The 23634-nt window shown below is 51.8% G+C and overlaps 1 protein-coding gene across 2 annotated transcripts in view; it reads right to left on the reverse strand.

Moving 5' to 3' along the window:
• The window catches only part of BTBD11 (BTB domain containing 11), a 174121-nt gene extending 162775 nt beyond the window's left edge, over window positions 1–11346 (reverse strand). Inside the window, exon 1 of one of the 2 annotated variants that reach the window (XM_021386555.1) lies at window positions 10153–11345. In XM_021386555.1, the coding sequence (XP_021242230.1) occupies window positions 10153–11131 (979 nt within the window). In that variant the 5' untranslated portion in view covers window positions 11132–11345. Of the gene's footprint in view, window positions 1–10152 lie in introns of both variants that reach the window. The other variant, XM_021386565.1, reaches the window with a different exon arrangement.

The raw sequence follows: 23634 nt of genomic DNA on the forward strand, positions 1-23634 counted from the left end.
TTTATAGTGAGGGACCCAAAAATGAACACAGTAACTGAGGTGCGGCCTCACCAGCGATGAGTACAGAGGGATGATAGCCTCCCTATTCCTTCTGACCATGCTATTTCCATGCACCTCAGAGCCTACCAGACCACAGAAAGGCATAAATCCCAATCCTAGATACTCCAACATGCCATCAACACCTTATCATTCCAGCCATGGGACGTCTTGTCATCGCTGCTGGGAGTTGCAACACACGTTGCACAAGGTGCTCTTGCAGCTCCTTCCCATGGTACAGCAGCCAGTTTTGCAGCCAGATTTTCAGTTTGAGTGTTGTTGTGCTGTTTGCATGAGAAGCAGCTATTAAGCAGGCAGCTCCGCTCCAGTTAAACTCCAGGGAGTCTCAGAGCATAGCCCTAGGTCAGGCAAATTGGTGTCATCTAATCTCAAGGTGACACTGGTGTGGTTAATGGCAGCAGGGCCCCTTCTGAAGAGAAACTCACCATGGCTGCACCTCCCCAGGTTACCTGCCTTAATGGCCAGTGCCTGAGCATCCAGGTCCAGCCAAAACCTTAGAAAACACTTTGTGACTCACCACCTCCTGTATCACATGGGCACAATCAGTAATTAAAGGTGCCTCTGTAGGACAGCACACACCTGTCTGATAACGTCCCTCCAGCCACTGGTGGTTCCATCCCAGGCGTGTCTTTCCCACGACGTCCCTGGTCAGCAGAGAAGGGCAGGGCCAGCAGATACCGACCTTCCCATTGCCACAGCTCCCCTTGCAGAACCCACCAATTATCCCATGTACACACAGTATCGACGCGCTAAAGAGAGGTGACAGCCTACATCGTTCCTGAAAATCAACTCGACAGTCTGTATGCTTAAGGAGGGTAAGCTTTGGCGAGGGTACTTTCTCCTGTTGAATGTAATCTTGCTGTGGAAGCATTCGGCCCCCACAGCTAACTGCTGATGTATGCCAGGCAGGCAGCATCACCTACTTATCTATGCCAGCTCCCTGTTGATGGCTGCAAGAACTCTGCTGCAGAAGTTCACCGCTCTTTCCATGAGATGGGTGTTTATCTCATTCCCAAATTTAAACCTGTAAAATGTTTGAAATGACTCCTGCTTCTTTTAACTCATTTATTCAGCCTGCAAGGCTTTGCACTACTCAAAGCTATCTGAAGCACAGGACAATTTTTTTTGGTGAACACACTGGTGTAACAAAGAAGTGGTTAACAGGAAAAGCTCAACAGCAAAGCAACAGCATGTCCCAGCTACTCAGAGGCAAGTTGTTTAGATCCCTTTTTTCCATGTTAAGGGCACGGGGTATTTTGAAAACCCTTCTCCTCACTGAGAGCCTGCCAGATAATTAAACTGAAGCTCTTATTTTTAAAATCTAATTTAGTTTTGAAAACATATGCTGCTGGAACTATTTTTAGGACGTTTCCTATGTGGGCCAGCAGAAATAGGCTACAGCCAGCGAGCGCGGCGGGTTGCAGGCTGCTCCTGGCGGAGCTCGCTTCGCAGCCTTCAAGCTGAGCACAATGAACCAGTAAAACAATGAAAAAAAAAACATTTCTCCTTTCAAGTTAAGAATAAAAAGCTACTGTCAGATACTGATACTGATCTTCAGTTTTGAAAAAGCTTATTTTTAGCAAAACTACATCTGGGCCTACACCTTTGACGCAAGAGTTCCTTTAATTTGTTACCACATCACCAGAGCTGGCATCAGTGGGAGCTTTGCCCAGGTGAGTGCCACAAGATTGGGTTTGGAACTTCATCTGGGGCATCTTCCATCCTGTACTGCTCCACACCAAACACGACCTACAGAAGTGAAACACCAGCAGCACAAGGACAACTTTTTTGAAGTACTGAGTTTTACCACTGTTTCATATACATCAAGCAGCCAAGGCTCCTGACTCTATCCCTAGAATCTTTGCTCACTATACTGTAACAACTTGCTGCGAAATAATCTGTGTACAAAGACTTCACCCAGAATCGTTCATTCTAACGATTCAATGAAACTATTTTTCTGTGATATGCTGGCATGTTAAAACACAGAATCACAGAATGGTTAAGGTTGGAAAGACCACCAGGATCACCTTGTCCAACCATCAGCCCATCCCCACTGTGCCCACTGACCATGTTTCTCAGTGCCACACCTGCTCCCATATTACAAAAATCTTCCCCGTGACCTTCTCGTGGGTACCCAAGGAGAGAGGCTGGCAGGGTCCCCTTCAGCTCCCTGCACGGAAATCTGTCCTTCCCCTCCTTGCGCTCCTCACTCGCTCCCCATCATCTCTGGGCTCTGCAGCCCCAGCACTCCCCACGCAGCCAAGCACAATACATTAGCGAAGGCACTACAGCCCAGCAGTGTTTATTCAAGACTACCACGGGGCCAGCGAAACTGGAAAACACTGCGGGACGCAAAGTTTCCTCCAATTATTTGACCGTCTTGAAAATGCAAATGCATTCTCCATACCTCCGCTGCAACTCCACCTGGGAGCAGTATTTCACAGCACTGCAATTTAAAGGCGGGGTGGTTTTTATTAATTTTAAAGCCTCAGATTCTCGCAGGTCCAGGTGCTACCCCACAGCTCTCGAGGACAGAAATCCGCTCCTTGAAGAGGCCTCTTTCTGTAATCTCCTCGGGCATTCCTGCTCATCCACTCACACTCATGAGACCTTCGTGGCTGTCTGGAGCCAATGTGCTGCTCACACACATGGCCCCAGCAGTGTAAGGGCTGGGGATCAGGCTGTGCATGAGCTGACCCAGAGGTACTGCCTGTCCCTCCCGGCCCGGATGAACACGGCGTGGGCTCCTATCTGCTGGCGAGCATCCCGCCTCCCACACGGCCACAGCTCACACCCTCCTCACATTTTCGCTTTCAGCTGCCTTACAACATCTGGGGAATGAAGCTTCTGTCTCTCACGCTTCTACTCCTGGGAATCTTTCAACCCTTCTCCCCCGGTTTACTGGTAACATTCATTACTGCCTTAAGCACAACTGTAGGAGCTTGGTCCTGGAGTGTTACGTCAGCAAAATTCCCACTGAGCAAGCAAGACAGCCACATCCCACCACACAGACCTACACCAGGTCTTCTAGAGAGCCAGGGGACCAGGAGTTGGCCCCAGCAATTTGAACAAGTAGGGCACCACTGAACAGCATGGACCCAACTCAACAAAGCCTTCCTGCCCTGCCCACCATCAGTTCAGCAAGGCTCCATCACTTGTTCCAATGCCCAATGTTTCTATGAGTCGTGTAATTTTCTTACTGCTCCTTACTAACGATCCAGCATCATTTAACTCTAAATCAACTGTCAAAGGCTTTTTTTTTTTTTCCCCTATAAGGGATGGGTCAAGACAGAAGGGTCACATCTTCTTAAAGCTCAATTCTGACCTCAGGCAAGTGAAGAGGAAGACCATATGAACCCATCATGAGTTATATCTGAGGGTGTCTGCCCCAACAGAACTTCTCTTTGCATTTTTCCAGACTGGAAGTTTGGAAGCCTCTCTAGCTACCCCCGCAGGAACCAACCAAGCCATGCTGTGAAACTTCTGCACCACCAACAAACCACTATGGGAAGGGATGTGACAATTCAAAAGCACCAGCTCAGTATTAGGGATTAAATAAATTAATTAAGACAAGTCTCTGCAGCCCTCGCAAGGAATCGGTGCAAGTGAGTACAACCTGTCTGTTCCACTGCATGGATAAACACCAGCAGTGGCTCTTAGGTCTTGCAGTACTCTCAGAAACACATTCCTCATCCCTGTTATCAAAAGGAGACCATGACATAGAATCATAGAACCAAGGAAGCTGGAAAAGAACACTAAGATCACCTAGTCCAACCCATCCCCACCATGCCCACTGACCATGTCCCTCAGTGCCACATCCACACAGTTCTAGAACACCTCCAGGGACGGTAACTCCACCACGTTCCTGGGCAGCCTGTTCCCATGTATCACCACTCTTTCAGAGAATTTTTTCCTAATATCCATTGATTCATTTCCCTTCAACAGTGGCCATGTCTCTTCTGCTTTTAAAGAAGAGAGATTTCACAGAAAGCAAAATGAGCAACTGACCACAAGATGCTCTCTCTTCACGGCCTACTAAAGAAGGATTGCTTTATCACCTTCTGGGAAAATGGTAAGCTTATGCATTGACAGAGAAACGTGGCCACACTGAGGTCACTGCTGGAAATTCTTTGCTGTAGGTAGTTCTGGAAGCAAGGACAGATCGAGAGCTGCACATGAGACTTCAGCTGGCACATAAAGGGAGGCTATAGGAAAGAAGGGGACAGACTCTTTAGCAGGGTCTGTTGGGAGGGGAGAAGAGGAAATGGTTTCAAGCTAAAAGAGGGGAGACTTAGATTGGATATAAGGAAGAGGTTTTGTACGGTAAAAGTGGTGAGGCACTGGAACAGGTTTCCCTTGAGAGGTGGTGGATGCCCCATCCCTGGAGACATCCAAGGTCAGGCCAGAGGGGTTCTGAGCACCCTGATCTAGCCGCAGGTGTCCCTGTGCATTGCAGGTGGGTTGGACTAGATGGTCTTTAAGGGTCCCTTGCATCTCAAATGATTTCTATGATTCTAAATTCCTCTGTAGTGTCTGCGCTTTTCAAACTGCCCAATTGCACACCACTGGCAAAACAGCTCTAGGTTAAGCTGACTACACAAACTCTGGGGTAATTTTGACTCCATCCGTACGTCTTTAAAAATCTTTAAAATACTGCTCAGGTGCATAAAAATCATAATTACAGATTGACAGAGAGATAGTGCAGTACGTTGCTGCCAGTCAGGAAGAAAACAAGGTGAAGAGCAAAGGAAGAAGAAAGTCCCTACTGTTTCCTCACCCCTGCTGAATTCTCCTGCATCCGGGAGGAAGGAAAACACCCTGCAGACAGCCCCATGAAGGAAACACTGACACAGAGGGGCTGGTGCACAGCACTGGTGCCTGGGAAGGATGTGGCAGCAGCATGACCCCACCTGGGAGACAGAGAGGGAGCAAAAGATGCTGAAACTGAGAGGGCAATGGGAAAGTGGCCAAGCACTGATGTAAGCCACAAAGATCATATGGGAGTTTCGGAGGGAGGTAACATTGAAAGAATCTTGCCCAGGTGCCTTGCTGACAGCGGCAGTGTTGCAGCAAGACGGTACATCCCGGTGACAGGCATGCCCTCCTCCATCGCCTCCCCGCCATTCTTTTCACCCTCTACTACACCAGCAACATCTGTTTTGTGCGGAAGCCGCTGGTCTCAGGGAACCATCTGAAGGAAGCCCCCCAACCACCTCCAGTGCCCCTCACTTTTCTGCCGCAGCCTGGCCGGAGGAAATCACCCCCAGCAGAGAGAGGAGTTAATTCTTGGCACCCACATTTCGGGAACAAGCTCTCTTCCTCTGTGACCTAGCGGAGCGCAGCTTTGCCCTTTCCCACTGCCACTGGGAGTAACACGTGGGGAAAGCCATAAAGCTTTCCAGAAAAGAGAACCATTTCCCCTTCCAGGATGAGAGGGAACAGGTGGAGGCATGCTGCCCCTCAGCCAAAAAGCCAGGAAACCACTGCGCTGCTCAAGGGACACTGTTATTCCCCTACCTCGGTTCCTCCTCACAAGCCCAAAGTCTCGTTTACATCCGAAACGAAGCGCTATAGCTGCAGCCCTAAAACTCCCTGCTGCCAAGGTACTTCCCAATACGATAAAGGGAATAATTATATCGGCATACATCATCTTTATGCTTTAGCACTAAGGTGTTTCTAGTATAATCATTTCTGGATTTTTTTTTTTTCCCCCAAGCTGCTCTCATTACCGAAACAAATTAGATGAATAAAAACGTCCAGGGGGGAACGGCCCTTCACCAGGCAGTCAGTCAGCAGCAGCCCCCCACTGGGCCTCCACCTCCAGCCCCAGCCCCGCTCCTCCCACAGCCGTGGAAAGCTGCATGGGAGGCAGTCAGTTAAGAGGACCGAGTAAAAACACCTCTCACGCACTGCACCGCTACCGATATCAGCGCCTGAAATAAGTTTCAGATGGATTTTTGCATTACCCCTAGAGCCATGATAGCATCTCGGATGGGGTTCGATTACAGCAGAAAGAAGTAACCACCTGAGACAGCATGCTTGCCGGTAAATGAAGGGAACGGTCCCTATACACACACGCATACATGCGTGTATCAGAAGTTAAAAGCATTAACTGACTTGGTTAAGCCGTGCTAATACATCAGCCTCTCTCATTTGCTCGGAGCCCCGCTAGTTCGCCCGGATGAGGAGAGGCTGAGGTTAAACTGAGGTTAGCTGGCACACGTCAGCCAAGCCTGACCTAATCCTTGGTTTCTTCCGACTTGTTGTGACTTTCTCTCTAAATAATATTAAGAATAGGATGAAACCACAGGGCTACGGTTGTGTTCCAAATAACTATTTCAGGAGCTGTACACAAACAGATGAGGGCCAGCTATGCACGCCAGCTGCTCCGCAACACCCTGCTCCCCTCTCCTTCTGCCCTCCCACCCCACCCGACGGATGCACACAAATGTTCTGTGCCAGCTCCAACTTCAGCACCTCCTTCAGATGCTGAAGTGGGAATAAATGCCCAATGAAATCTTTACAGCAAATAAGGAGACCCCCAAGACTTGGACAGAAACAGTCTGTTTGCTAAACCCCTGCCCGTGGTGGGGTGGTGGAACTAGCGATCTCGGAGGTCCTTTCCAACCCAAGCCACGCTATGAATCTATGAATTTAGACTTTGCCTAATACCTTTATCATACAGGGCAGATAACTTCAGCCACTTGGACTGCCTCTCCAAGCTTTCCCATGGACTTACTCCTGTTGGTTGTGCTAGGTCCAAGAGCTGGGGAAACCTCCCGCCCTTCTCAAAGCAGTTCTGAGATCTGGCGTAAAAGCAGGGGTTTCGTGAGCATTAGAGAAAAAATAATAATGCAGCTTAAACCACGGAGGTGCCACTTTTTACTTCTTTTATTGAGTATACAATATTTTGCTCCCACTATTTCAAGGAAAATAACACTCCATGTGATTGCTATGGGATGTAAATGTGTACTCCACTGTTCAGAGGGAGTTCATAATTGAAACATTTGAGAGCCAATGAAATCCCAAACGTAACGTTTTTAATTTTCATTCAAGCATGACATTAAAATTCTGGTTGTGCAGGAAAAGGAAAATACTACCTCAGAGGGCTTTTGAGGTCTATTCCTTCTGATACAGTAACTAGGATAATTCAGCGGAGATGCCTGCAGCTTGTTCCTGGTGCTACTACCTAATTCTCTTTTCCCACCCCTACTCTCATTGCACAGAAGAGGTTGCCAAGAGGCTTGTAAAGGAGACGGGGACTTGGCCTGCAGCGCATTAATGAGTGCCATCACCTTCATCCATGTACCTCCAGCCCTGCATGAGAAACCACGAGCAGGCTGCACAAGAGCACGGCTCACGCCAAGGCAGCTGCCGGCGCTCAACAGAAGTACCCACGACAAACCCAACGGGCTGACGCACGTACCAAAAGAACATCCTTATCTGAAGGCGTATGACCATCATTTATGGGAAGGAGAGGGTTATCTTGCAATACCGATCTTATTCAGCAGCTTCCAAGATGACTGGGTATGACACAAGGGTAAAAAACCTCAGCTGTAACCACTAAGTGCTCAGCACAGCCGACAGGGAAACCCTGTAAGAATGGTTGTGCCTTTCAGATCCTCAGACCGTGTGCTCCAACACCCGCGCTCACAGCCTGTATTCAAGCAGCCTCTGACTACTTCATGCTCCAACCACGTGCCCCTCATGCTTGTGTCCTGTGATCTTCATGGGCTGCCTGTTTCACTGCCCAGTCAGAATTCGAGGCGTTGAATGTAACCTACTAGTGTTTTTGTGGTTTGACATTTGCCTGGCAGAGATGGCACCACCTCTCACCACCAAAACCGTGAGCAGAACAAGTCTTGCTAGGGGGTCTGCTTTTGCCCAGCTTTCCTTTTACCCCCACTCAAAAAACATTGGCCACGGTAGCTCTGGAAAAGACTCAACCAGTGATTGTCATCCATCCATGTCTGGTGGACCAAGTCAACCCATTCCAATGTCTGCATGCCCACACACTCACCAACCCACCAACCCTTCAGAGCACCACGACCTGCCTCTTCCCCTGGAACAGTGCACGGAGACGTAATGAGAAGCCTGCTACATGCCATTTCATAGAATCGTAGAATCAGTAAGGTTGGAAAAGACCACCAAGATCACCTGGTCCAACCACCAGCCCATCCCCACCATGCCCACTGACCATGTCCCTCAGTGCCACATCCACACCGTTCTGGAACACCTCCAGGGACAGTGACCCTACAGCCTCCCTGGGCAGCCTGTTCATTGTGGTCCTTCAAGCACTGAGCATAGAGGAAGGATGAACAACTTGTGGTTATGCCACCATACGGTGACGCAGCTTCCAGCTCTTCTAGCAACCTATCACGGATTTCCCAAGAGTTTTGAGCAGGTCAGATCATCTCTCCCATCAGACTTCCCCCTTTTTTAAGGGCCTGGGAAGGAAAAACTCATGAGCAACCACTGAACACTCAGACATCAGAATGGTAAGGGCTCCATAACCAGACGCCTATCTCCCTGGTGAAGGAACAGCACGATGCTTTTAATGACTTATGTCTGCTACAGCTGCCATGGAAATACTTAAGGGTATGCAGCAGACATGTAAACAGCAAAAAAATTGGCTTTTTTTATAAGAAGGCCTGAATCTTGTTTGCACCTGTAACTCTAAATACACATAAGAGGATGTCAAATTGCATCTTCTAAGGCGCTACAACAGCATTACAGTCATATTGCATGGGAAACGTAAGGACACCAGGAGAGAAGCAAAACAAAATGGACAACTCGCCAGAGTCCGGCTCGAACACCTTCAAAAAAATGCCATTTGCTCAAGTCCGGGCTGAGATTTGTGCCAGGTAAAGCTGCAACAAAATGGAGACGAAAACTCTGAATCACGTCCCCGGAGGGAGACGGATGAGGGCAGGCTGAAGTTCACGTCAATCCCCCGGGCTGCTACAGAGGGTGTCACAGCTCCGCAAGCCAAAATGAACGGCTCAACGGGAGCCGCTCTGCGATAGGAACTGGCTCGACAGGAGCCAGTGCTGCAATGCCAGAGTGGCAACGCGATGCTGTCTGAAACCTGCGGGCAGAGCACCGGGACGGGAGGGCAGGAGGCGCTCGGGGAGGGCTGCCCGCACGGCTGCGGCCACACCACCAAAGCACGGGGGGATCCTGGCGGCCAGCGCGTCCCGACGGGAGGTTGGGCACAGCCCTGGGGAGGGCACCCGGGGGCAAACGCAGCGGGGACACCGCTACTTACACCGGGGGGGAGCGGGGGGAAGGAAGGGAAGAGGGATTCGCCCCTTTACTTGCACTCAGCATCCTCCCCCAGGGTGTCAGCGGGGAGCGAAGACAATGGCTATGGGCCGTGCGGCCGCGCTTTGCTGGCACCCCGGCAGGGTTAACCTGCTCTGCGCTTCCAGTTCTCCTCGTTTTCCCGGTTTCTTTTTCTCTGACATTTGCATCTCGGCTTGACAGCTGTTTTGTATGGGAGCCGATGTGCCCGTGCATGCTGATACGTAGGAGAACAACACCCGCTCCGACCGCGGCTCCCCGAGCCGGCTGCGGGCTGCCGCCGCGCCCTCCCCTCACCGAGCAGCGGGAGGAACGTCAACTTTGGGGTCCTGCTCTACGGAACGGCACTCCTTCAAGGCATCACCCTCTCCTCCACCCCGCATACACACACCCTCGCTAGGGAACAAAAATAAAGAAAACGCACAGAAAGCCCCGCGAAGTCGGCGCATCGCCGTGTCAAGCTCCGGGTAAACAAGCAGCAACACGCCGGAGACGTGTGCAGAAAGCCTGCCTGCCCGGCCAAACCCGCTGCCTGCCGGAGGAGCAAAGTTTGCTCGCTCCGACCGCTCCGCTGCGCTGCTGCCATTTCCTGTGGAAAACTCCGAGCTCCCGACGGTGCCCGGCACGGACGCGCGGCGACAGACGGCGCGGTGCCACGGAGCGGGCGAGAGCGGGATGCAGTCAGGGGGATGCGGCGGGGGCACAGCCCGGCGCCACGGTGCCCCCCCCCCACGCCCGGCCCCACTCCCCGCCGGTACCCGGCGCAGCAGGTGGCCGCTCGCTCTCACTCACCGCTGGCGTTTTTCCCGCAGATGAGGTGCTGGTAGGGCTGCAGCAGCCCCCACAGCTCGGGGTCGTTGTTGACCGTCTGCTCCAAAGCCTCCAGCGTGAAGCGCGGCCCCTCGGCTCCCTCCTTCTCCCTCTCGGCCGGGCCGGCGGCCGCGGCGGGGGTGGTACGGCCGGGCGGCGGCAGCGGGGCGGAGGGCCCGGCCCCGGCCAGCACCCGCGCGTGGATGTCGCGGAAGAGGCTCTCGGTGCCGGCCGTCAGGTAGATGGCGGCGTGCTCGTGGATGCGCAGGGCCACGCGGCTGTCCACCATCCAGCGGTAGAACTTGCCGACGGAGAAGGCCAGCCCGCAGCGCGCCGACTTGCCGCGGCTGAAGCGGTCCCCTCCGCTGCCGCTCATGTTGTAGAGCGAGAGGGCTCCGAGCGCGGCCGCCGTGCAGCGGGCGGCCAGCGTCCAGCCCAGCACGATCTCCATGGCGCTGCGCACCTCGTGCTTGGTGCACTTGGCGAAGCGCAGGCTGAGGCGCTGAGCCTCGCGGGCGATGCGCACCAGCGCGCGGCTCACCAGCGTGGACAGCCGCGCCGCCGCATCCCGCCCCGCCGCGCCGCCGCCGCCGCCGCCGCCCGGCGCCCGCGGATCCCGGCGCGGCTGCGGCGGCTGCAGCAGCGCCTCCACCTCCTCCAGGCTCCAGGGGACCTCCTCAAGGTCGGGCAGGAGCCGGGAGCAGTGCTGCCCCGCGCAGTCCAGCACCTCGGAGTCTTCCGCTAGGACGGTGTTGACGGTGTCGAAGCTGTTGTGGCGACTGTGCATGGAGTCAGTTAGGTGCGGCCGGCAGCTTCCTCCATAGGGGTACGAGGGGTGCGAATCCGAGCAGCACAGCGACAAGTTGGAGGAGCGCACCGAGTCCGCCGCGCCACCATAGCCGGAGTCCAGCGTCAGGTCTTCCAGCGTCCGCGCCGCCGTCTTACCCCGCCGTGCCATCATCGCCGCGCTTCATGCTGCACCCGCGGGACCCGGGCGGGGAGCGGCGGCCGGCGGGGACGAGGCGGAGCGCCGAACCCTGCGGGGCAGCCCGCTGCCGTGCTCCCAGCGCCGCCAGCCCGCGGAGTGCTGCTGCTGCTGCTTCTGCTACGGCTGCTGCTGCTACTGCCGGTGCTGCCCGCGCCCCGCTGCCGGCCCGGCTCCTGCACTGCGCCGCCGGCCCGACCCGCACCGCAGCGCAGCGCCGGGCGGCGCGGGGGGGGAGGGCGGGGACATGCAAAGCGCCGCCGGCCCTCGCCCAATAGGACGGCGCGGGGGGCGGAGGCATGCAAAACGCCGCGCCCCGCGGCCAATGGGGCGGCGCCTCCGGTCGCCAAGCCCCGCCCCTCAGCTTTACCCCTCGCCTCCGCGGGGCGCGGAGCCGCAGCGCGGTGCGGGGATCGGGCGCTGCCCGCGGGACCAAGCCACGGCTGTCGGCAGCGCTCCTCTGGGAGGGCGAGGGAGCCCCGCTGCGCTCCGCTCTGCTGCGCGTTTGCAGGTTGCGCTGTGAACGCGCTAACGGCGCCACGCGCACACAACCGAGGTTTTCGAGCTGCTTGGGCACCGGTGCCGCAGCGTGACCGCTCTGCAGGGCGGCACGGGCGAGGATGGCAGTGGGACGGGCCCGGGGGACCCCGCCGTGAGCAGAGCCCCGCGAGCGAGCAGCGGCACGTCGGGGCCGGCCCCGCGAGCGCCCCGCAGCAGAGCCCTCTGCTGTCCGCAGCCCCGCAGCGCACGCCGCGCGGCCTCGAGCGGTTCCCGACAACGCCGTTCGCCTGCGTGTGCTCCAACACTTCTGCAGGGCGCTGTGCCCTGGCGCTCAGCCGGGAGTCCAGCTCCGGGCTCCACACAGCACCACCCAAAAGCCAGACCCTATGTCTGAAAGCACTGTGTAGACGCTCCTTGAACTCCGGCGCTTGGGGCCGTGCCCGCTGCCCTGGGCAGCCTGTTCCATGCCCACCGCCCTCTGCTGCAGAACCCGTCCCTAACCCCCAGCTGCCCCTCCCCTGACGCAGCTCCATGCTGCTCCCTCGGGCCCTGTCGCTGCCACCAGACAGCAGAGCTCAGCGCTGCCCTTCTGCTCCCTGTGAGGAGCTGCAGCTGCCATGAGGCCTCCCCTCAGCTCCTCTGCTCTGGGCTGAGCCAGCCAGGGCCCTCCCCACGGGCTGGGTGTAGGCATTCACCTACCAGATCCAAACACCCACTGCAGGGAATAGCCCCTTAAAGGCTGGGCAGGGGGTGGCAATTTTCCACTAGTTGGGGCCATGAGCATCAGTTACCCATGCACAGAGCAGGGAGCTCAGGCAGGAGCTGATGAAGTACCCACGGAGGATGGTAAGTGCCAGCATGAGCTCTGAAAGAAGTAAATTGAAACACAGGAACTTTAGGAAGGTGCTCAGGGCAAATGGAAGCGAACGGGAATGAGATGGTGTGGGGAGAGCAGCGAGGGGTGTAGCGCTTTGTCTCGCCTTTCCCACCCGGTGAGCTGCCTGCAAGGCTGCACCACGGTGGGAGCAGGGGGAGCAGCAGGACAGGCCCTGGAGCAGGCCGCACCGTGCCACCGCCGTGTGCCAGATTGCTTCAGTTTTTGTTGGAAACCAAAAATGAATCCAGAGAGAGCTGGCACATTCCTGCAGGCTAAGACCACTGGTAACTATTAAACACGATGATGCACATGCGATCCTCAGCTCAGAAGGTTTCTCAACAGCTGTTTGCCAGAAGTGGGGAGGTGATGCCAGGGGAAGGAGCACATTGTGGTTGCTCGGTGCCTCATGGCTATGCAGCTGGCGGCTGTGTTAGTAGAGACGGTGCTGCAGATGGAGTAAAGGCCCACGGGGTGGCCCCTTGGTTCGAGCCCTTGGTTCTCAGGAAAGCTCAGCTGTGACCTCTACGCCCATTCTGACAGATTTCAGCCTCTTCTCCTGCTGAACCCATGCACGATGAAGACTACAGCTTCCCTGGATGGTCCGTTTCAGAGTCCCACTGCTGCCAGGAACAGCCCTCCCACCATCTGGCCTAGGCTTTTCTTTGCTGCAAATGTAGAGAGTAAAAAGATGCTCCCAAGCTTTGTTAATGGCCTGGACAGATGACTCTACCTCTTAGATTACTCTTCCTCTTAGGCAGCACTGAAAGCAAACAGAGCCAAACAGGACACACAGAGCTCTCCTCCAGCCAGTGGCTCCGGGTGCTTCTCACAATTCACTACACCCCTCCCATAAAGCATAACAGCGTTTGCATGCTTTGTGTGCAGTGAGTTCATACATACATGCCATGTTTTGATCAGAACTAAAGGAAACAGGAATAGCAGGCTCCCCTGAGCACAGAGACAGGGAACAGCAGTGCTCTGCCACTGGGAATTTCCATTCCCACCCAGACACACCAAGCCTGCAACAGGGACAAATGCACGCGTAGTAGATGAGAAAACGATTTAAAGATGAAACATGAAGCAACACGCATGCTGGAGATCAGCAGTGACTGCTGCATTGGTCTGTGGTAGAGAGGACATCCGGCACAGTAATGGTTCAACTCACCCTGCATTTTAAGTGATGATTTCTCCCCATCTATCCATCACCACCTCTTAATATGCGGCAGTTCAGGACTGACAGAGAGGGGGAAAGCAGCCCCCAGGAGGTTACCTCGTGGGCAGGGGCTCCTCCTGGTTCTGGAGGGCCTCCAGAGCCCCCACCTGCACAGAGCCATTGAGATCAGAGGCAGATGCCATGCGCTGGTACTAAGGGGAACTTGCTGTCTGTAGGCAAACTGCTGGAGAAGCACACAAAGAAACCATTTTAATACAAAATGGGTTTTTTTTTTTTTTTGCTCTAACAACTCATCCCTTAAATAAAGAAAACAAAAACCAGGCATGTTTGGCATAAGATAAGGTTTAAGGAACTGAGCAATATTGTGCTGTTCCATTTTCTTTGTCCCTAACGCTTTGCAGTTCCATTTTCTTTGTCCGTAATGCTTGCAATTCCTTTTGCATGTTTTCCTCACAGTTTACTTAAAAACCTGATTAAATCTTTTTTTTTTCCTCAACATTACAGCATTCTGTTCGTTCCTTGAGCGACCAAAAGCATTGCTGAAATGACTGTAAATAAATCAGCCAACAACAACAAAAGCCTCAAAACCAACAAGAACTGTCCCCAGCAAAGCTCATACTGCTGTCATGCTCTTCCTTGAGAGGACTTACATCCCTGCACCACACCACCAGGCTCAACAACAATCCATGCCTACATGCATGGGATGGACAAGGGGGTATTAAAAATAGATAGACATTCAAATGGTAAATATGACAGTCTATTATAGAAACCTCTTCTAGTTTCTGAAGACTAATAGTTTTTCTTGGATTTTGTTTTTGTTTTTTTTTAAGGTTAGCGTTAGGGAGCACCATGCAACAAGATCTGGCATTGCTCAGCTCCACCAGAGGTTGCATCTTTTCACCTGTTCCAACACCCCATGGGCCCTGACATGACATGGGCTAGCCACGCAGGAGCTCCATGCAGGAGCAGACATCCAACATGAACTCACTGCAGTATCCAGCTGGAGCTAGTATGCTTTCAGGAGTCATACAGTCATTGCTAACCCCTGGCTTCACACACGGCGAAGGTGTGAGCAAAGCATAAAATATTTGTGGGAAATCTCAGCCCTAGTCATCACAAAATCCCCCCTCTCTCTCCCCCTCCCATTGCTGGTAGCAGACAAAATATTTACAGTCTGCACAGGGATTATGTTTTATACACCTTGCCCAGCCGGTGACCTACTGGAATTTCATGTGCTGTAAGAAATATGAGCTACCAACCTGCCTCTTCCAATTTTTATAATTTCTAGTATTTCTTGCATTTGCACCTGCCTAAAGGCTGTGCGAGCACATGAGGGCTGGAAGCGGTGGTTACTTCACCTCACAAGCTCTCTGATGGCCTGAATTTCACTTTAAAACCTGCCAAAACACCTACCCCAAAACAAGCTTCCCTGTTGGATTCCTTGCTGTGCCTCGCGTGGGGCACACGCCGGTGCCAGCTGCAAAGGGTTCAATGTCCAGACCTCCAGCACAGGAGGCAGGGCTGAGACAGACTCCAGGAGCCCACCCAGTCCTATACACACACGCGTTTATGGAGACAAGACACCTGAAAGGCCCCAGGCAAGTCTCAGTGATGGGATTTCCCAAAATGGAAGGCAGCCAAGGGAGGGATGGCGTAGGCGCTTCCGTTTTGCCCACACCGCTACGTGGCTCTTGGCCAAGCGACTGGGTTTGAAGACAAAGTGCCCCCCATGGTGTGGGCCTGGGGCTGCAGCAGCACCACGTGTCCCTGGGGGCACCCTGGGGTCACAGGACTCCTCACAGCCCTGTCCCATGGCAAGCAGCAACTGTCAGGGCCCTGTGCTGGGCCTGTGGGCAGCGGGATCCTCCTCCCAGCCCCGTGGCTGCTGTGGGGCTTGTGGAGGTGGGCAGAGCACTTTGAGTCTCCCCGCTTCTGTTTTCCAGCTGCAAAATGGCAGTAATTATATTGGCCTGCTCTATAAAATGCCTTGCAAATGCGATGCAACAGCTAAGTACTATCATGACTATGTGTAAAATAATCCATTATAGCCTCTGGATGCTGGAGAAGGAATGAACGATGGCTGGAGTCCACATAAACACTGTGTTAGATCAATGCAGGCACTATGACAATGTTGATCTGGTCTCTTAGTGCGTGTTCTCACAAATCCACATGGGGATGTAAATCCAAACATATCTCTTGGCTGACAACTGACTAAAGCTGTATCACAGGGAGGAAGAAAACCTAACTCCATTGCACAAACCAAACCATATATTTCCTGCTTTGATCGCAGAAGGAAGAAAGTTTTTTTGGCTGAGCTTTCTGCGTGTAAGGAGAATTGTTTTTGGTTCATTTTGGGGGTTATTTTTGCAGATCAGACATCTGAGTTTGATATGAAGGAGGCACCCTACCAGTTCATGTAAATGTTTAACACTCCGTCAAAGTGAGGCGCTTATCATCTTTAAAAATTAAAAACTGTCTGGGAACAAATGTACTGTACTTTTTGCTGACAATGGGAAAGAAAACTCCTGACCTAACCTCCATGCAAGCTCAGACCAACATCTCCTGTACCCAGCTGCCAGGCAAACCTGAGAACTAATTTAAGGTTCTTCTAGGAAAGCTCCAGAAGGAACCAGTTTAATTCCACCCTGCACTAAAAGCCAGCCTGAAGGTACTTACCACTTTGTGGCTGAGGAACTGCCTGCTTCCAGCTCCCTCTTGACACACTGGTCATCACCCAGCGCTACTGACTAAATCATCAGAAGAGCTGCCCACAACAGCAAAACACGCTTACCACACTCAGACTGAAACACACTCATTTTATAGAATCATTGATGTTGGAAAAGACCACTAAGATCACCTAGTCCAACCACCAGCCCATCCCCACCGTGCCCACTGACCACGTCCCTCAGTGCCACATCCACACGGTTCTGGAACACCTCCAGGGACGGTGACTGCACCACCTCCCTGGGCAGCCTGTGCCAGTGCAGCACCACTCTTTCTGGGAAGACAATTTTCCTGATATCCAACCTGAACCTCCCCTAGAGCAACTTGAGGCCATTACCTCTCATCCTATCGCTGTTACCTGGGAGAAGAGGGTGATCCCCACCTCACCACAACCTCCTTTCAGGTCACTGTAGAGAGCAATGTGGTCTCCTCCAAGACTCCTCTTCTCCAAAATGAATGCAGGTGGAAGTGTAGAAGCAAGTAGTTTAACAAATTCAAAAAATGGCTAAGTGACTTCCCCAGCCCAGTAATGCTACAGGATTACTTCTATTTTTGTGAGGTTTACAGGAATATTGTTAAGTCTCATCCTTCGCTGAGGTTTTCCCCTCATCCATTTTGTACTCAGGCAAGGAGCGCTCAGCAAGGCTTTCCTCACCATCCACCATTTGCCGCAGGTCTGGATTTCGTGTACTGATTGCCGTCTTCTACCAAAGTCTACAACACGTTTTGCCTGCTATACAAATATATATATATATTTCCCATTTTTCCATTATCCTTTCCATGAGGAATCCAAACCAAATGCCATGTGCAAAGCAGCACTGATCTTCCCAGCAGGAGTAGATTTCCACCCTGCACTGTGACCAAGGGTCTTGTGTACTTTTCCCTTTAGCACAGTGTCCCACCACCAACACACCTACTTTGTGCCCAGGAGGCTGCAGCTACTTCCCAATGCATCCACAGGAGACAGCAGCAAATATTGCTCCTGACAGGGTTATTACTTTGTACTTAGGATGCTGAAACATATAGAAAAATTGTTCTAATTTCAGAGTTTATTGAGATGGTACAACATCACTGTTCATCTTTAGTTACTCTGCTTCCACAAGCAATGCTGCATTCTGCCATTAATCTGCTGTGACAGGGCTGCTCTGCTGCCCACGTTGAGAGCATCTGTACGAGAGGAGGAACAGATGATCATACCACACATAAGCCGACTCCAGGGCTGAAATTCAGAATAGCCCCTCCAATGAAACTTGAAAGGTTTGGAAATAGTTAATATTTTTATAATGTGCTAATGATAAGACAAAAATCCCATAAAAGCTTCTCTATGCAAGAGTATGTGGAGGAATGCTGCAAGTCGTCATACATCACTCTTATAGAGCGTCCATAAAGGGTCCAGCTGCTGAGAGCTGAGGTACAGAAAAAGGACTTTTTCTCCCTAAATACTTTCCAGTTCACCAAATGCTGTCTCCGACTTATCCAGATGCTGCAGACAACCAGAGCAGGACAAAATATAGATCTTCTGTTTGATGCCAGTTCTAAAATAATAATAAAAAAAGAAAAGAATGAGTAGAGGATGGAGCAAACATTTTGCTCGGTTGCAACATTTTGGCTTTGAGCCTTTTAAAACTTCCAAAATGAACCTGAAGACTTTCAAAACAAAGTTGTGGCAAATCAGAAGATGTCGAAAGGAGTGTTTCTGCCACTTTGAAGTTTGGGTGCTTCTTTTCTCCACTTCTTTTTGCATATGAACAACTTGACTAAACTGACATTTCAGTTTCACAAAGTGACATTTTCTTTCCAAGAAAACTTTTGGCCAAAAAAATGTCATCTCTCTGCGCAGCAAGCAGATACAAAGAGAAAGCTCTCTAATTGACATCCCCTAGAGGAGCTCCAACACATCCTCAAAAGAAAAAACGAGATGTGAAACCCCAAAACCTTAACTTCGGTCAAAGTTAAGCACATGTAGCTCAAGTGAAGTAATGCGGACAGCTTTAGGAGCTCGTAGGAGCTTTTGACTGCTGGCACCCGCTTGCTGAGCCGGAGTGGATAACCACCATGCTGCAGAAGGTGAATTCAAGATAAAGTGACGCGAAGATGAGTTTGTACAGCTCCTCCCTTTCGAGGAAGAAGCCTCTTGTTGAGAACACCTCAATGAGGAGATCTGGAGCCCAGCTGGGCACAACAGCTCCAAGGGTGAAGTCCGTCCCCAGCCCTTCCCACCTGCCCTGCCTTCTGTGCCTGGCAGAGCTGGGACGGGCTCACATGGCTGCATTCCACCTAATGGGAAAAGCCAAGGACATCCCCACCAAGGAGTGCACCAAGGGCCAGGTAAGTGCAGGACTGTGCGGCTCCAGCTGTGGGCACAGATGTGGTCCAGCCCCAGTGACACTCACAGGGCTGCCACACTGTGCTGGTGACAAGCTCTGAGATGTATGTCTCCAATGTAACAACCCTGAAAGCATCCGCACAACTCTGTTTGAAACTAAAGAGGAAACTGCAAGGCTTTGAAGTCAGAAGGTGTATAATGAATTCGACAAAACTTTGTATTTCAAAGCCGGTTCTATTTGCAGAAGCCATCTGCCCAGAGAAAAGCTTGAACATGCACCTCTGACAGGAGTCAAAAGAGTGGAGGGAAACAGATCTCGCTGAGGATGCTTCTCATCACCTGTTCCCACAGTATCCGAAATGCCACTTTGTAGAGCAGCAGCTTCCATCCTTATATCAATTACAACGTTCACATCCAGCTCCTGGAGGTCGCCAGCATTTGAAGCCACTGTCCAGTTCAGTAGCTCCCAGCGCTTTCTAATGAGATATGCCAAGAAGACATCACTACTTGTCCCTCCTAATAATAACTACAAGCACTCTGGATCTTCCCTGAAGCCGCTGCCTTGTTTATCCCTTTACTGAGGTTTATTGATCTCCCTCTTTCCCTTTCCCTGCGCTCAGTTTCTAAACCACGTGCTGAACCACGGCCCCAGAGATGGCTGCATCCCGGAGGACGGGATACAGTGCAGCACACAGCCCTTCTGCAGGAAGGAGCAGAGCCCAGGAGCCGGGTTATCACAGAGAGCAACGAATGCAACCCCCCCTGGGGCACAGCCACCACCACCCCTCACTGGGGCACCCAGCAGCCACACTGCTCTGCGGCGTGCGGTGAGGGCTTGTGCTTCTGCAGCAAGGTGAGGAAAGAAGCGTCGTGAAAAGCTCAGAACAAGTGTGTTTAAGAATTCCCTCTGATACTGCTAGCCTTTCGTACGGCCCATAGGAGCCATTAAAATTCTGTCTGATAACTGCTTCCTGAGAGATGGGAGCTGGGCCGTATCACATCAGTGCCAGCCTCTACCAATAGTCCTCCTGGCATAAAAAAGATCATTAAATAATAAGCCTGGTTTTATTAGAAATTTATAATTTATATATTCTAATATATACATATTCAAATATATATAATAGAATATAATGGAAGCTTAAAAGCAGTTTCCTCTTATTCCTGAAATCTTGTCTTTCTTGCGTGGTTCACGAGATATAGCCAATGGTAAATGTATATGGATCTCACTGCTCTAGTACTTCACTGCATAGTAATCTTTAGCGTTTGTTGCTTTAAAGCACTTCTGCCAAAGAATTATTTCTTCATCCACATTTGTTTGCTCAAGCAGTATCAGCCTTTGCCCACCCGGGCTTACGTCCCAGCCTTGCTGGTGCAGCAGCATGGGGTGGGGAAGCAGCCCCGCACCCTGCAGCAGCATGGCAGGAGCCCTGCTATGAAAGGCTCTGTGGCACACAGAAGGAAAGTGCAGTATATTTTCCTGTTGGCCTTGAAACAGCAGCTTCTAGGCCACCTTTTTACGCCACTGTGCCTGTGCAAGAGGTTGTTTTGCTGTGCACATGGACACAGGTCCTCCTGGCTGTGGCAGCAACTCAGAGATGCTTCAGAGCCCCTGGGCCATGCAGACACATGCTGAGGTCCCAGACGCATTTATAACCCTGCAACAGAAATGAGATTGCTGGCGCTGGAGCACAGCCCCATCTCTGATCTTACAAAGCTAATAATTAAAATAAAATAAACCAATATCTGTGCTTAGAAAGAAATTCAAACTGGATCCTTCCTGCATTAGCACAGGAGCCCAGGCCCCACCTTGAGCCATGCAACACCTTCTCCGGTCAGTGTGTGCTGGGGGGAATTGTGCACACCAAGGCTCAGCTGCTCCCCACAGCCACGCAGCCTGCACACCCATCAGGCCAGAGCACCTGCCGGGGGCTGTAGGCATCCTCCTCTATCACTGACGCCCGCCGCTCATATTGCAACCAGAAGAGGCTGCTTAACGTGATGTCATCCCATCCCTTTCAACTTCTAATCTTTGGACGGTGCAATCTCCTTCTTCTTGTCGTTAGTTTTTGGGGCTAATTTACAATCTGGACGCCTTCCCGCAGCAGGTTACCTCCTGCCTGCGTCCAGCCCAGCTGCTGCCTTCAGAGGCATGGTGCAGCCAGATGGACGGACGCAGGCACGCGTCTGTGCACCAGCACCGCTCCCTGTGAAGGGTAAGGGAAGGATATGGCCAATACCAGTGGCTGGGTTTTTCCACATTTTCTCTTTCAAATGGCAATATCACGCAATATTCCAAACGGAGCATTTTGTGTTCTTTCTCTTCTCAGAAACAGACGGAAGAGGCTGGCAGAGCAAGCTGCTGCCTAAGCTGTCATTGCTTAGGTGAGTGGATTGCTAAGTTTCAACGCGTGGAGTTTGGCACTAGGCGTAACCTGAAAAGAGATGCTTTCTGGCCCCCAAAGCATATATGGCAGGATAGGAGAGAAAATAGGAGTTGGAAGTTGGAACAACGTTCACACTTGGAATACAGCAGGAACCTGGGGCTCGATACTCTGAGCCCAGCCTGAGGCCACAAGGGACACAGGGAGAAGGTGCCTCACCATGACGCAGCCCAAAACATTGGATCTGGCTCCCAGGGTGAAACAACAGCCAAATTATTTGCATTTCAGCAGCCTACAACTGATGCATTAATATCTACCTGCAGTGCCTGTGCATCAGCTTTTTGAAACTCGGACCAAGAGGAGGAGGTCAGTACAGAGAAGCTCAGTCCAGGCTCGGCACTGCTGTGAGGGCTATTGCAGAGCTCAGCTCTCCCCTGCTCCAGGAGGTCTGGGGAAGCAGGAGCAGAGCTCTGCTCCAGCACAATCTGGCATTTAAATGGCACTCCACTTTAAAAGTGCCTGCGATAAAACAGCGTCTTCTTGCTCAGAAGATGTGCTCCCAGCAAGGATCAGGATCGCATCTGCTGATTTTAATGACAGAAAATGAGCTTGTGACATATTACTGGTGCTATCGTTGTAGCACTAATGTGGCCAAGAGATAATTAATGGAAGATGTGTGGCTGAGTCCCTCGTGCCTCTCTCAAAGTCTCAGCCTGTAATTGGTACACTGGCTCTTGCAAAACAAACTGCACTCCTGGTACAGCTCAGAAATTGAAACGCAGCACTCTGAAAGAGATGCTTTACTTTAGGAAGTGGCCTTCTAATAAAGTGATTTGAAAATTGAGAGCATTCTGTGTGTCTGGTTGGTGGCGCGGCTCCTCTCTTCAGTGCTGTGCTATATGCCCCCCAGTTTCCCTGCCATGGCTCAGCATTATGCAGCTGGTGACTCCTGATGACGCATTTTGATGCATCCAGCCCAACCACACACCAGCATGAACCAGAGATCACCGTATTTCTGGCTGTAGAGCCAGAGCAAACATGGCCCTGTGCCCAGACAGAGTTGGCAGTGGCTGGAAAGCCAAGACTGGGAGTCTAACAAGAAACTGGGAAAAATCTGCTCCACTGAAGGCGTGGGGCAGGAGCCCTCTGCCACCACTCAGGGCGTTCCCATAGCACCTTTCTGGTGTCAGGAGCAGGCACTGCTCTTCCCCTTCCCTGGCTCTGCCCTATTCCTCACAGCCATTCGGGAGCCATGATTGTGTACGCTAGCCAGGCACAAGTATCTAGCAGAGCTGATAAGGAATAAGGACAGCTGGTCTGATAGCTGCGTGGCTCCACCGCAGGCTCCCTGTGTGGGCTCATCAAGCCACATCTCAGTTTCTCCCCAGAAAATGACTAATAGAACTTCCTTACTTCCCAAGGGGGTGGGAGGATAAAAACAGCGACAACCACAAAGTGCAAAGTTATTACAGCCATCAGTCCAGGCAGACTGTCAGCTTCAGCACGTAACATGCTATCACATGTGGTTCTGACCATATCCACCCTCTTGGGTGGGAACATGCAGCATGGTCCTCTGGAGAAGGTGCCTCCGGTCTCAGGGTTGGATCACATACTGACCATTTCCTGTCTCGAGGGAGAGGTTAATCTCTTTTAACATATTTCTCTTTTTCTTTCAGGAAAAAGTGGCAAAGAACATCTCTGCCATCTTGGAAATGGGGCACAGGCTCATGCCCTGCTGTGTGGCTGTACCCCTGATGGGAACTAAGAAGCCATACTCGGAGCCTCCATCCCTCCTCCCTTGACAAAAGCAAAAACTAGGTGTGGAAAGATGCTGTCAAACCCTGCACCACATCAGCCCTTGCCACAAGTGCTCCCTTGCCTCAAACCAACCTAGGAGGAAGCGCAGCGTAAACAGTCTGGTAAGGTCTCCTCCAGACGCCTGCTGTGGCACATCAGGAGATTAACATATTAACTCTGAAAAAACCACTAATTTTAAGGAGAACTCTGTACTTAAGGTGGAAGAAATTTTGCACAGATCAGCAGAGTTTGTCTGGTGCTGAGAAACCAGGGAAACCTGTTAACAGCAGACTCTGTGGATAATTGAGAAAATTAGTCAACGCCGCTTTTAAAGGACTTCAGATTACAATATTGCACCGGTTGGTAATACTTTGGTCTTAATCTTTTCAAATACACACTTGCAGTGGTTTGTTTATCCCTTACTTTTGACTTGCAGTCAGACAAACAGGGGCTCTGCTCCTTCTGGGGCTCCAGCTGAGCATGCCAAGTACAACACTACATGAAAAATCATTAGACAACACATCCATCCCATGCAGGAGGTCATTATTTCTTTTTGCACGTAACACAACCAGCAGCTGAAATCTCACTTGATAAAAACAACAGCTCCCAATTATACAAGCTAAGGGTATTGTAAGGGTGACAGAGCACTGGAACAGGTTGCCCATAGAGGTTGTGGAGTCTCCTTCAGTGGAGATATTC

The sequence above is a fragment of the Numida meleagris genome, chromosome 1 (assembly GCF_002078875.1).
Source record: "Numida meleagris isolate 19003 breed g44 Domestic line chromosome 1, NumMel1.0, whole genome shotgun sequence".
Taxonomy (NCBI): domain Eukaryota; kingdom Metazoa; phylum Chordata; class Aves; order Galliformes; family Numididae; genus Numida; species Numida meleagris.